At 42.7% G+C, this 14,809-nt stretch overlaps 1 protein-coding gene across 1 annotated transcript in view; it reads left to right on the top strand.

The window, feature by feature from the left end:
• Window positions 1-13,438, top strand: part of LOC141207005 (uncharacterized) — a 70,503-nt gene extending 57,065 nt beyond the window's left edge. Inside the window, exon 10 of the mRNA XM_073664363.1 lies at window positions 11,398-13,438. Coding sequence (XP_073520464.1) covers window positions 11,398-12,081 — 684 coding nt within the window. The 3' untranslated portion in view covers window positions 12,082-13,438. The remainder of the gene's footprint in view (window positions 1-11,397) is intronic.
• The last annotated feature ends 1,371 nt before the right edge of the window (window positions 13,439-14,809 follow it).

The raw sequence follows: 14,809 nt of genomic DNA, 5'->3' as shown, positions 1-14,809 counted from the left end.
TTCAGCCGAACTCTGTCACACCTTCTTAGATGCCATGTTTGCTTTTTGCAGCAGCAATTGGTTAAACTGCCAGGGATTTTATTGCTGCTGCACCTGTGCCATCCCTGCGGTGTACATCTGTGTTCTGGTGCCCAAAAGAGTTCATATAAAACCAAAAACAAATGTTTAACTTGTTAAAAAATAATAAAATGTGTCTTCTGATTTTTGCATTTTTTTTTCTTTTTACAAGAATTGTTGGTGACAATTTTCTTTTGAAACATTTTAATATCTGCTTTTTTTCTGTTTTTTTTTTCTTGTAATATAGGAAAGCCTAAGGCCAGAAATAAACCCCATTATACACTATACATGTAGACTTTAGTATCAAATAATTTCTGTCTGAGGTGTTTGTGCAAACAAAATAGCTTTTATAAAATCCTCAAACTTCTGTGTGTGAATCAGACATGAGATCTAACGTGATAGAAGATTACAGTCTGGGGAAGACGGGAAACATTCATATAGACGACCGGTGGTGATGTAGTAAGTGACCGACTGTGGCCAAATATAATTTTAAAGCCGTAGTAGAAGATGTTGCCTCATCATGAAGTTATTTCTCATGTCACGTGACATAAATATCTCCTGCAGAATTCCTAATGTCAATTCCAGTATAAGATAATAACTGCTGCACTACCGGACAGAGGTGCTCCAGGTGGGTTCAAACCTGTACTGTAACTGAGAATAACCTCAACACTCAATGGTTCTTATAGAATTTTTTTTTAAACCCCTTTACAGCCTGTGCCGTAATAGTATGCACAGGCTGTAATCCCCCAGTTCAGTGAGGGCTCCGGCGCTGAGCCCGCACTGAACCAAGCACATGTCAGCTGATTATTACAGCAGACATGTGCCCGCAACAGCCGCGAGTGGAATTGTGATCCACCTGCGGCTGTTAACATGTTAAATGCCGCTGTCAATCACCGACAGCGGCATTTAACAGCGACTCGCCATAAGCGCGTCACTTACCCCGCCCATTGGCGATCCCGTCACATGATCGCATGTCGCCGATGGGTGGTCATGACAACCCTGGGTCTGCAGCAGACACCAGTGGTTGTCATGAGCTGGTCGCTATAAGCGCCACCTAGTGGTCGGCGCTCATAGCATAGGAGCATTTCTGCTGCATGCAGGGGATCTACTGGCGATCAGACAAGTGCTGCTTCTAGTCTCCTATGGAGACTATAGAAGCAAGCAAAAAGTGTAAAAAAAAATGTTTTTTAAAAAATATAAAAGTTTAAATCACCCCCCTTTCGCCCCATTCAAAATAAAAAAAACAAAAAAAACCACATACACATATTTGGTATCACCACGTTCAGAATTGCCCGACCTATCAATATAAAAAAAGAATTAATCCGATTGGTAAACAGCGTAACAAGAAAAAAATTCGAAGTGCCAGAATTACGTTTTTTGGTCGCTGCAAAATTGCAATAAAATGCAATAACGGGCGATCAAAACATCGGATCTACCCCAAAATGGTATCAATAAAAACTTCAGCTCGATGTGCAAAAAATAAGCCCTCACCAGCCCCAGATCCCAAAAAATGGAGACGCTACAGGTGTTGGAAAATGGCGCCATTTTTTTTTTCTTTTTTACCAAACTTTGGAATTTTTTTTCACCCCTTAAATAAAAAAGAACCTACACATGTTTGGTGTCTAAGAACTCATAATGACCTGGAGAATAATAATGGCAGGTCAGTTTTAGCATTCAGTGAACGTAGTAAAAAAAAAAAAAAAAAAAAAAACATCTGTGGTATTGCACTTTTTTTTGCAATTTTACCGCACTTGGAATTTTTTTCCCGTTTTCTCGTACAGGATATGGTAAAACTAGTAATGGCGTTGAAAAGTACAACTCGTCCCGCAAAAAATAAGCCCTCACACGGCCATATTGACCAAAAAATAAAAACTCTATGGCTCTGGGAACAAGGGGAGCAAAAAGCGAAAATGCAAAAACAGAAAATCCCAGGGTTGCGAAGGGGTTAATGCAGTCCAAAAACAAAATAAACGTTTCAGTCGATCTGACCTTCATCAGTAACTGTTGGAAATAGCACAAAGAACAAAACAATAAATAAAAGAATAATAATAAATAATAAAATAAAAAAGCATATACAAATGGATCATAGCGAAATGACATGATAATATCTCTTGTTTAACCTAAACAATAAACATGCTGTCAAACAGTAAATAATATTTCATCAAACCCCATTAATGCGGATACATCATAGTATAGAGCAAGTATATATACAAATTGAAGAGCGATGAGATCTATTAGACTGCTGGATGGTATTCAAAGGTAGGAATTCAAAAGTGTGGAGATATGGGGACACTGGTGCTTGGGTCCGCAGAAAGGAGCAGAGAGTGGCAGACTCAGGAGTTAACAGCTGAGAGGGACTGTGGAGGCAGAGATAGACAGAATAGAGCTGGATGTAAAAACACAAGAAAAAACTGAGTGTACGGCATATATGAAAAACTTTATTAGTAAAAATATAAATACATAATATTACATGTATAATAGATAAATGCAGATGGGGAGGCGATACGGATACAAAAAAGCACGTAACAAGTATCCACAGCTAACAAGTGTAGCAGGATAGTAAAAAGAGGTGGAGAAGAAAGAGCGACCCAAGGGTAACATGTGTTAATTGATGACAGAGTAGGAGAGGTATATGTAGAAGGATATCAATAATTCAAATAATGCTGGATAAATATCACATTTTTCCCACAGTGGGGCAAGAGTAGGTATAATCCATAATAGAGGATACACTCACCAGTATAATCGCCAGGGGACGCTCAAAGGGGGGGCAGGGGGACAAGGCAGGAGCAGACCAGTGTGGGACCTTCAGGCCTCGACGCGCGTTTCGCAAGTTCGCTTTGTCACGCCTCTTGACAAAGCGAACTTGCGAAACGCGCATCGAGGCCTGCAGGTCCCACACTGGTCTGCTCCTGCCTTGTCCCCTTGCCCCCCCTTTGAGCGTCCCCTGGCGATTATACTGGTGAGTGTATCCTCTATTATGGATTATACCTACTCTTGCCCCACTGTGGGAAAAATGTGATATTTATCCAGCATTATTTGAATTATTGATATCCTTCTACATATACCTCTCCTACTCTGTCATCAATTAACACATGTTACCCTTGGGTCGCTCTTTCTTCTCCCCCTCTTTTTACTATCCTGCTACACTTGTTAGCTGTGGATACTTGTTACGTGCTTTTTTGTATCCGTATCGCCTCCCCATCTGCATTTATCTATTATACATGTAATATTATGTATTTAAACTTTTACTAATAAAGTTTTTCATATATGCCTTACACTCAGTTTTTTCTTGTGTTTTTACACTCATTTTGAGTAGCCAGGTTTTTCCTGCGACTATGGGGTGTGAGTTGCGGCTCTTCCGCACTCCATACTCGTGACCTCTATTACGCTGGCCGAAGTGTTTATTAGAATAGAGCTGGATGTAACATACCTGTGACCCCTAGTTCCTGGTTATAAAGTGGTGCTGCACGTAGTGGCTTAGAGGAACATTGTGTCTACCTCTAGTTCCTGGTGCTGTGCGCATTTTCAGGGGCAGGATGGTATCTAAAGGCGGGCGGCGGGAATAGTGAGGGCGGCTGACCAATCGCCGCCAATCCCGCAGTGCTGTGTAGTGTGAACTCCGGAAGTGCACATGTGACGTCACCGGAAGTGATGCGCTGCTCCCAGGAAGCTGTGCGTTCCACAGGCCGGTGTAAATGCATTCCAGTGAGCCGGAAGTTTGAGTGCCAGGGAGAGAGAACGTGCTTTCCTCCAGTATAGAGCATAAGACCCCATGGTCATGAGCCAGAGCCTTTGATGGAATGGAGAAGGATCCAGGAGAGGAGACAAGAGTGTGCCAGAGAGGAATAATCTGCAATAAAGGAGACAATACATGAGTAGGATATGGAGATCAAAACATGTATATTATTCACCTATTCAAATTGAAGACCACATTTCCAAACGTAAAATACATTTCAACAAAAGGTCACGTAAGATCCCTGGGTGACAAGTTTCTCTATACCAATTGTTCAATGAGAACCAAACTCCAAACATAAAAAAATAAAAAAAAACTTATATAAAGGCCAGTAGGTCATAGTCCCTATTAAGGCCTTTCGGCGAAGGGCACCGTGATGGGCACCAATGTGGCCCCCCCCATATTGCTACATGTCAGCCTTCGAGAGTCAGGTGGTCTACTCTAATCCACTTATTCAAGAACATTCCATTCTCTGGAAACGTTTCATAGATGACATCTTTTGCATATGGTGGGGGGTCCCTTGGAATCCTTAGAGGTTTTTCTCCACACTGAACTCCGCATGGCCAGATTTTAGCTTCACCATGACATATGATTCAAGCCGTGTTAATTTCCTTGATACTATGGTGATCAAGGATACACAGGGCCACCTAACTGACCTCTATTCCAAGCCCACCGATCGCAATGGCCTATTACACTTTTCTAGCAATCATCCAAGATGATGATGAAGAAATCTATACCTATATCACAATTTCAGAGGGTCAAACAAATAGTGTCCAGTGAAACTATCCACAATCAGATGTTACAAGAAATGACGACCGAATTCACTGAATGAGGCAATCCACCTAGCTTCTTGCATCCCCATGCGTCGAATACCAGAACTGATCATCCAAACACTGAGGACAGAATCCCTTTCATTCACACGTTCCACCCCTTCACCTACATCTTACATAAAACCATTAGGAAACACAGGAACATCTTACAAACCGGCTATCCCACGATCTCTGCGTTGCAACAACCCTTCCTACCGTGTTTTAAGAGAGCAACCAATATTAGAGACTCTCTGGTACGTTCCGATTTGGGCGCAGCGCACCAAGGTCCTAAACAACGTTTTTTTGCAGAATCCCAAAATGGGCACATTCCCATGTCTCCAATGTCGTCAATGCAACAATCTCCTCAGGGGTAGCATTGTTCACCACCCACAAACTGGCAAGCTATACAACATCAAAGGGTACTTTAAATGTGACAGGTCATATGTGGTATATCTTATTAAATGTCCATGCAGCCGAATCTATGTGGGGGAGACGATACAGCCCATAAGGGATAGGATTTCAAAGCACAAGTCCACAATTTGGTGCAAAAACCTAATGTTACCCATTCCCCGACACTTTATCACGGCAGGACATAGTATTTCTCAAGTCAAATACCAGGTATTGGAAAAAGTTTTGACACCACGTGGGGGGGTGGGGGGGGCGACTGAGTGAGCCTTCTCAAACGTATAGAAGCCTACTGGATTCATGAATTACAGTCCTTACAGCCGAAAGGCCTTAATAGGGACTGCATTAAAAAAAAAATTTCTATAAGAACCACTGAGTGCCGAGGTTATTCTTAATGTCAATTCCAGTGTCAGAAAATTAGACGAGAATTAGCTTTATGGAAGGTGAGTCTATGAGAAACGTATTCAGCTGCAGACTCCGAGGAAGAAATTGCTTGTTGTATGTGTCCTAAAATATATAGGTTTTATTACTAGATGTAAAGAAAAAAAGCTAAATACTGTAAAATAATAAATCTCCTTATATGTTTCCCCTCATTATCTCCAATAGATGTATTATTAAACAGGATTTTTATGATGTTCTATCAACTTATCTTCTTCTCATTCAGGTCTCTACAATATCGGATCCTCTCAGAGAAGATCTTCTATATAAGAGAATTTTCCTGAATTACCCATCAAAGATGGATATGGATAGAGACAAGATGGCGGAGAGGATATTACACCTCACCCTAGAGATCCTCTTCCGGCTGACTGGAGAGGTGAGAGATTCTGATGACGTCACATTACATCATTCTTATCTATGGGAATAACAGATGGACAGAACTGGAGAGGTGAGGACTCTGGAAATGTCTGGAGTGAGATTTATTAATGTGTCTCTCCATAACCAGAGATTAATCACTGGGCCTCCACCTCACCCCCTGATACATAAGGACATCAATGACCAGATCCTAGAACTTACCTACATGATGATTGAGCTTCTGACTGGACAGGTGACACTGCTGGGAATGCTGGGACATTATACAGTAACGCTATGAAAGGATCGGGGGGATGACTGTATCATTGTATGTGTCAGGTTCCTATAAGGTGTCAGGATGTCGCCGTCTACTTTTCCATGGAGGAGTGGGAGTATTTAGAAAGACACAAAGATCTGTACAAGGACGTCATGATGGAGGTTCCACAGCCCCTCACATCACCAGGTAATAGACAGTTCTAAATACACACGGCCTATAATTATCTGTATGTAAAGAATGAATTCAGTCCTTGTATGTGTTTTCTCCAGATCTATCCAGTAAGAGGACAACACCAGAGAGATGTCCCCGTCCTCTTCTTCCACAGGACTGTAAACAAGAAGATCCCAATGTTCCTCAGGATCATCAGGTAGATGGAGAGAAGGTGTCATGAGATCTCCCCTATGATGTGTAGACGGCTGTGAAGGTCTTGTGTTCAGTCTTGTTTTATCCACCAGTATTATATGTTTTATACTTGTGTAATGAGAACGGTGGAGATGGCAGGATTAGAGCTGATCATAGATGAGACTTCTCCATCTGTCTGTATCTTTTACAAAATTTGTTTCAGGGTGAAGATCTGACATATATTAATACTACAGAGACATATGTGAGGGGTGATGAGTGGTGTAAAGAGGAGATTCCTACATATGACTACCCAGGTGAGTAGTAACCACTAAATGCTGAGAAGTCACAGATTCTTCTCAGTCACCGGCTGTGGCTGCTTTATCGGTGGTGTAGTCCGGCCGTATCACAATCGTGTGATAACCGTTTTGCCGCTAGACCACAACATTCTCCTCCGTCTGAAAATGTTCAAATTACTTTGGGAAATTGTGAAAACCCTTTTCTGTAGAACTTACAACCTGGAAGATCCACCTACACCCTGTGATTAGGAGACGCTTACCGTTACCTGTCCAGATCTGTAAACTATAAAGCCAAATGACAGTGTACGTAGAATGTGCTGACAAATTAGAAAATCACTTGAAGAAAAATATTATGATGGGCCTGTAAGAGAAAGCGGAGGGTAATGATGCTGTTGGCTTCCTAGATCCCTGATATCTTATTGGATGAATCTACCTTCTCTCCCTTCTGTGCTGCTGAATGTGCTCATATGGTCCCTACAAGACCTGGTCCAGTTTTTCTGGCCGACCTTCACTTTTATGATCGACAACATTAAATGTCCAGTGAGGGACAAATGTGAATTTCTGTACAATAACAGCAGAGTTTCCTTTTATCCTGATTTTTCAATTTATTTTAAAACTAAAGAGCTTCAAACAGGATTGTGATAAACTATACAGAAAACATTACACCTGTGCCATGATATATCTCTAAGCTGTGCGTGGCTGATGGTTGTAATATACATTTATTCTCGCCTGCAGGAGATGTGTTGGCTCCAGCCCTGGTTTCATGGATTCACTCCACGTCATAAATTCCATTATGTTTTCATCCTAAGGAATTCAGATTACTGCACAATCTCTCCTGAAATGGGGGCGCTAATACTTTCCCTACTCTGGTCAGGACTCATAGTAGCTCCAATGGTCCACCATAAATGTATGTAGTTTCATTGTGGTTGGATCAGTCTGCCTCACTTATGTGAGTCTGTAACTCCCTGGTAGTCTTTCAAAAAGATCTCCATTGCCTCTTCCAAATGCCCGAGATCTAAATTTAAGACACCTCAGCTCTGTAGTATTATAAAAAGGTTCACTTTAAATGTCTAATATTTCTTCTTGACACTCATCTGATAGAAAATATTATCCCTTACGATAGTTTAGATTGCCAACAGCCACTGAGCCCCCTACTCTAATTACCCCAGAGAGGTTTCACCACTAGTTACTCATTTTTCTCTGATGAAGACTGTTGAGTTTGATCATTTCAGTAGATGTTTTATTGTGTATAGTCACAGTTTTTGACTTCAGTAATCCTCTGATTTAACCCCTTCCTGCAGCCAGTTGTCTGTTCCTAATCAGGCCCCATTTTTCAAATCTGACGTGTGTCACTTTATGTGGTGATAACTTTGTGTAGCATCGGCGTCTCTGCCCCGACAGGCAGAAACGCCGTCCCTCTTACCGCCGCGCTCCCCGCCCGGCGGCGTCCTGTTCCTGCAGCTGCCGGCGAGCGCAGCTTCCCGGGCACTGTGCTTACGGCGCGCGCGCTCTCCCTCCCTCTTAAAGTGGCTGCGCGCGCCGTCCTAAGGAGTCCCCGGCCAATGGCCTGAGGTCCTCCCATATATATAAGGCACCTTCTACAAAATGGAGGTGCCCGAGCAAAGTTGTAGCACAGTGTACTTACGTCTGCTTCAGCCCTCAGTTTCCGCTGCCTGCCTGCCTATCAGTCCTGCCCGCCAGCCTGACTACCAGGTCCGGCCCGCCAGCCTGACTACCAGGTCCGGCCCGCCAGCCTGACTACCAGGTTCGGCGCGCCAGCCTGACTACCAGGTTCGGCGCGCCAGCCTGACTACCAGGTTCGGCGCGCCAGCCTGACTACCAGGTTCGGCGCGCCAGCCTGACTACCAGGTTCGGCGCGCCAGCCTGACTACCAGGTTCGGCCCGCCAGTTTGACTACCAGTTCCAGCCCGCCAGCCTGACTACTAGGTCCAGTCCGCCAGTCTGTCTAGGGGCTCTGCCCACCTGCTCACCTGGAAGCACCTGCCTGTTACCTGCCATGCCTACCAGCTAGCCTACCTGGAGGCTCCTGCCTGTTACCTGCCGTGCCTACCAGCCAGCCTACCTGGAAGCTTCTGCTTGTTACCTGTCGTACCTACCTGGAGGTTCCTGCTTGTTACCTGCCGTGTCTGCCAGTCCATCTACCCGGATCACTCGTCAGCCTGCCTGCTGTGCCGATCTGCAATACCGGTCAGTCCCTGACTTCTGACCCGTGGGAGTCACCTGCTCTCATACAAGGTCGGTCCCAGAGTAGCACCTGGTCCCTCTGCTCGGTTCCTCCCTGGTCACGGAGTCAATTGAGCCGCCGTACGACCTTAGTCGCTCCGAGTTGATACCTATTTACGCCCCTCTGGTCCCTCCTTCCACCGCAGCACAGAGGTTCCACCACCCGGACCCGTAACACTTTGAAATTCTTCACAAAGGATAATAGAAAACACATGGACCTTACAAATTATTTTCCAACTTCTTTTGAATCTGACAATCCCCTATATACGGTTGTACACTACTGTCTGGGCACATGGCAGGTTAAGAAGGGAAGGAGCGACATTTAGCTATTTGAATACAGATCTTGCTGGAATAGTTCGCCAACACAATGTATTGGGGGCGCTGTTTACGGTTACCTGGAAGCTCAAAAGATGGCTACCACGAACAGGCTTGTCTTATCTACCCCATTTATAGATTTCACAAATTACTTTGCTCATCACCATTTAAACCCTCTACATGGATCTGGACTAACACAGAGACCCCTAGGCTTGGGCCATGGTGTTACCTGCTGTTCTATGGAGTGAGATGGGGAGAAGACTAGTCAGGTAGCCGGGTCAGAACCAAGAGGATAGAGAAAATACAAAATCAGAAGACACAAGAGTAATCAGTAAACGGGCCGGGGTCACAACAGGAAACAAATACACAAGCCGGGAGCTGAGCACAGAGGACTGAACCAGAGGAGAACAAGGCTGTATCTGGCAGCTTCCGGCAATATGCTTCCAGCTTTAGTAGGGTGCGGTGCTTTCCAGTTGGCTGAAGCAGGGAGCAGATTACTCCAGCTGGACAGCGCACACACCCATACTGCCAGACTGGATGGTACTACAGGTCCCAGGCTACCTAAACTTAGTGGCTGGACAGAGCCTGTGCCACCCAGAGCTTCTGGTTCTAACGTCTCCTCCATCACCAGCGCCGCCTGCAGAATGAATAAGGCGGCTCCTGGTGACAGAAGCAGATGTCACACAAGTCGAAGCAGGAGGAGAAGTAGATGTCCCAGAAGTGATGAGACACACCTTTTGCAGAAACCCTAATATGACAAAATGGCAGAAAACCAGAGCAGTAGAAATCCCCATAAAGTGACTCCATTTTGGAAATTATAACCCTTAGTGAATTAATCTATAGGAGTAGTGACTATTTTGACTCCACTATCACTTTCCGGAAATTAGCCCGCAGTGGATGTTGGAGAATGAAAATTGCAAATATACTATTTTATTGCCCAACACATAGCGCCCATATTGTGCTCCAGGAGACACACGCCACCAATTAAGTGGGTTCTTCTCATTATAGTAATGCTGAATACATGGATGCTAAATGTGGTTTGGGCGCACTGCAAGGCTCAGAAGCGAGGGGGCGATCTGACTTTGGGAGAGCGGATATTGCTGGATTGGTTTGTGGAAGCCATGTTTCTTTTTAAGAGCCTACGAGCCACTAATAATGTGGAAACCTCTGTTTTTCCATTGACTGATGATGGACCTGAGTGGAGACTTGTTTTTTGTGAAATGAGTAGAAGTTTTTATTGGTATCATATTTGCCTGCATAACATTGTTTGATGGCTTCTTATTCCATATTTTGGAGGCAGAATGAAAAAACAGTTGGACACCACGCTCTACTGGTTCATCCTATGAGGTTTTCTATTAGACTGTGAACTTTCATTCTGTCAATAACTTCTCATTTCTACAGACATTTTAAGTACAATTAACACAAGAATCCCATAGAAAAATAAATAAAGATTGCATACCACTTCTAAATCAATCTAAACAAGCAGATCCCTGGGCTACATGCTAGTCCAGGAAAATGAAGAGATATATGCTCAAGTTTAAAAATCTATTTTATTAGACACAAATCTAAAAAATAGAGGAATATTTAAACTTGAGCATATATCTCTTCATTTCCCTGGATTAGCATGTAGCCCAGGGATGTGTTTGTTTAGACATTTTAAGTAGAAATGTTCAAAAATATAAATTTCAAGGACATTTTATTCAAAATTAATAATTGTTTTTTTTCTTGGCAGATGACTGTACCAGAAGATCAGATGGACAAGAGATTTTTAAATCTGACGTTCTTGAGATCCCACAGGATACAATTGAAGGGAATGCCATTACTCCAGATATACCATCATCCCTTCACAGCAAACCTCAATCATCTCATCCTATGAAACAGGTCCTGTCTTCTGATTCATTACCAACTACTAAGGAAAATCAAAATAAAATAAGAAAACGAACTGCTCCTAAAGCAAAGAAATCATTTTCACATTCAGAAAATGGAAATAGTTTTACCCTCGAAAAGTCTATTCTTAAACATCAAAAAATACACACAGTGGACAATAGATTTTTTTGTTCCAAATGTCGAAAATATTTTAACCAGAAATCAGTTTTTGTTGATCACCAGAGAACCCACACAGGGGAGAAGCCTTTTTCTTGTTCAGAATGTGGGAAATGTTTTAACCGGAAAGACCATCTTGATAGGCACCAGAGAACCCACACAGGGGAGAAGCCCTTTTCCTGTTCAGAATGTGGGAAATGTTTTAATTGTAAAATGATTCTTGATAGTCACAAGAGAACCCACACAGGGGAGAAGCCTTTCTCCTGTTCAGAATGTGGGAAATGTTTTAACCAAAAATCAGCTTTGGTTACACACCAGAGAACCCACACAGGGGAGAAGCCCTTTTCATGTTCAGAATGTGGGAAATGTTTTAACCATAAATCAACTTTGGTTAAGCACCAGAGAACTCACACAGGGGAGAAGCCTTTTTCATGTTCAGATTGTGGGAAATGTTTTAATTGTAAAATGATTCTTGATAGTCACAAGAGAACCCACACAGGGGAGAAGCCCTTTTCCTGTTCAGAATGTGGGAAATGTTTTAAACAAAAATCAGCTTTGGTTACACACCAGAGAACCCACACAGGGGAGAAGCCCTTTTCATGTTCAGAATGTGAGAAATGTTTTAACGATAAATCAGCTTTGGTTAAGCACCAGAGAACTCACACAGGGGAGAAGCCTTTTTCATGTTCAGATTGTGGGAAATGTTTTAACCAGACATCCCATTTGATTAGGCATCAGAAAACCCACACAGGGGAGAAGCCTTTTTCCTAATCTTTTTTTTTTTTAATCCAATATATTTTTATTGAGATTTTCTTTCTTAGTTTTTTTTTGACAAAACAAGAAACCAGTACATATAATAATAAGATAACATACCATAGGGATGACATACATGCATCTCTCCTATATATCCCTTCAGCTTGCCCATTACTGTCTGATAACTTGCAGTTACTATATCTTACAATTAACATTCCACATTCTTGAAATCTCTTATATAACCATAATATTGTAATAAACATTATAATCCTATACACATATAGGTGTGCTATATTACCCATACCACATGTTAAGGAATTCCAATACACATTACTATGAAACATTAGACCTCGCCATTAGCCTCCTTCTCCCATAAGTCATTGTCTCTCCTACAATAACCCCCTTGATGGCATTCCAGGTCTATCCAACCATAAGCTCCATATTTTCTCAAATTTATTCATTGAGTTTCGTTTTTTACATACCCCCTTTTCTAATCTGATAATATTATTTATCCTATTTTTGAGTTCACTCATTTCTGGAGGTGAGGGGTTAACCCCTTAAGCCCCGCAGGTGGTTTGCACGTTAATGACCGGGCCAATTTTTACAATTCTGACCACTGTCACTTTATGAGGTAATTACTCTGGAACGCTTCAACGGATCCCCCTGGTTCTGAGAATATTTTTTCATGACATATTGTACTTCATGATTGTGGAAAAATTTCTTCGATATCACTTGCGTTTATTTGTGAAAAAAACGGAAATTTGGCGAAAATTTTGAAAATTTTGCAATTTTCAAAATTTGAATTTTTAAGCCCTGAAATCAGAGAGATATGTCACACAAAAGAGTTAATAAATAACATTTCCCACATGTCTACTTTACATCAGCACAATTTTGGAACCCAAATTTTTTTTTGTTAGGGAGCTATAAGGGTTAAAAGTTGACCAGCGATTTCTCATTTTTCCAACAAAATTTACAAAACCATTTTTTTAGGGACCACATTTGAAGTCACTTGGAGACGTCTTTTTGACAGAAAATACCCAAAAGTGACACCATTCTAAAAACTGCACCCCTCTAGGTGCTCAAAACCACATTCAAGAACTTTATTAACCCTTCAGGTGCTTCACAGGAATTTTTTGAATGTGGAAGAAAAAAATGAACATTTAACTTTTTTCACAAAAATGTTACTTTAGACCCAATTTTTTTTATTTTCACAGGGGTAACAAGAAAAAATGGACCCCAAAATTTGTTGTGTAATTTCCCTTGGGCACGCAGATACCCAATATTTGGGGAAAAAACACTGTTTGGGCGCACGGCAGGGCTCGGAAGGGAAGGAGCGCCATTTGACTTTTTGATTGTAAAATTTGCTTGAATAATTAGCGGACGCCATGTTGTGTTTGGAGAGCCCCTGTGTGCCCAAACTTTGGAGCTCCCCCACAAGTGACCCCATTTTGGAAACTAGACCCCCCAAGGCACCTATCTAGATTCATAGTGAGCACTTGGAACCCCAGGTGCTTCACAAATTGATTCATAAAAATGAAAAAGTGTTTTTTTTTTTCACTTTTTCATTTTTACGAATCAATTTGTGAAGCACCTGGGGGTTCCAAGTGCTCACTATGCATCTAGATAGGTGCCTTGGGGGGGTCTAGTTTCCAAAATGGGGTCACTTGTGGGGGAGCTCCAATGTTTGGGCACACAGGGACTCTCTAAATGCAACATGGTATCCGCTAACAAATTGAATGGAAAATCGGCTCAAATTGTTAGCGGACACCACATTGCGTTTGGAGAGCCCCTCTGTGCCCAAACTTTGGAGCTCCCCCACAAGTGACCCCATTTTGGAAACTAGACCCCCCAAGGCACCTTTCTAGATGCATAGTGAGCACTTGGAACCCCCAGGTGCTTCACAAATTGATTCGTAAAAATGAAAAAGTGAAAAAAAAAAACACTTTTTCATTTTTATGAATCAATTTGTGAAACACCTGGGGTTCCAAGTGCTCACTATGCATCTAGATAGGTGCCTTGGGGGGTCTAGTTTCCAAAATGGGGTCACTTGTGGGGGAGCTCCAATGTTTGGGCACACAGGGGCTCTCCAAACGCAACATGGCGTCTGCTAACAATTTGAGCCGATTTTCCATTCAATTTGTTAGCGGACACCATGTCGCGTTTGGAGAGCCCGTGATGTGCCTAAACAGTGGAGCTCCCCCACAAGTGTCCCCATTTTGGAAACTATACCCCTCAAGGATTTTATTAAGGTGTATAGTGAACATTTTGGACCCAGAGGTACGGCACAGAATTTGTTTACATTAGGTCATCATATTGAATAAGTTGTCATTATTCTTGAGCGCAAGTGCTCGCTACTTGAGTTTGCATCGGGTACTCAGGTATGCACCATGTACAGCGTGTGCTCGAGTGACATGCTCGAGTCCCTGCTCCGCATGTTTCACGGTTATTAGACACCCAAAAAAAAACATGCGGGGATCGCTCGTGCATGGCAGGCAATCCCCGTAAAGTTTTTTGGCCGCGAAGCATATGGGGCAGAGACTCGAGCATGTCACTCAAATACCCACGATACTCAATGCATACCAGAGCACCCGATGCAAACTCAAGTAGCGAGCACTTGCTCTCAACACTAGTCGCCATATCGTCATCTTTTTTTCTTACTTTTGAAAAAAATCCCAACCCCAGCCCTAACCCTAGCACAACCCTAGCCCTAGCACAACCCTAGCCTTAGCACAACCCTAGCCCTAGC

Source organism: Phyllobates terribilis, unplaced genomic scaffold (assembly GCF_046119375.1).
Source record: "Phyllobates terribilis strain yellow unplaced genomic scaffold, ASM4611937v1 Scaffold_156__1_contigs__length_4398808, whole genome shotgun sequence".
NCBI lineage: Eukaryota > Metazoa > Chordata > Amphibia > Anura > Dendrobatidae > Phyllobates > Phyllobates terribilis.
This window is presented reverse-complemented; position numbering and strand designations above follow the sequence as displayed.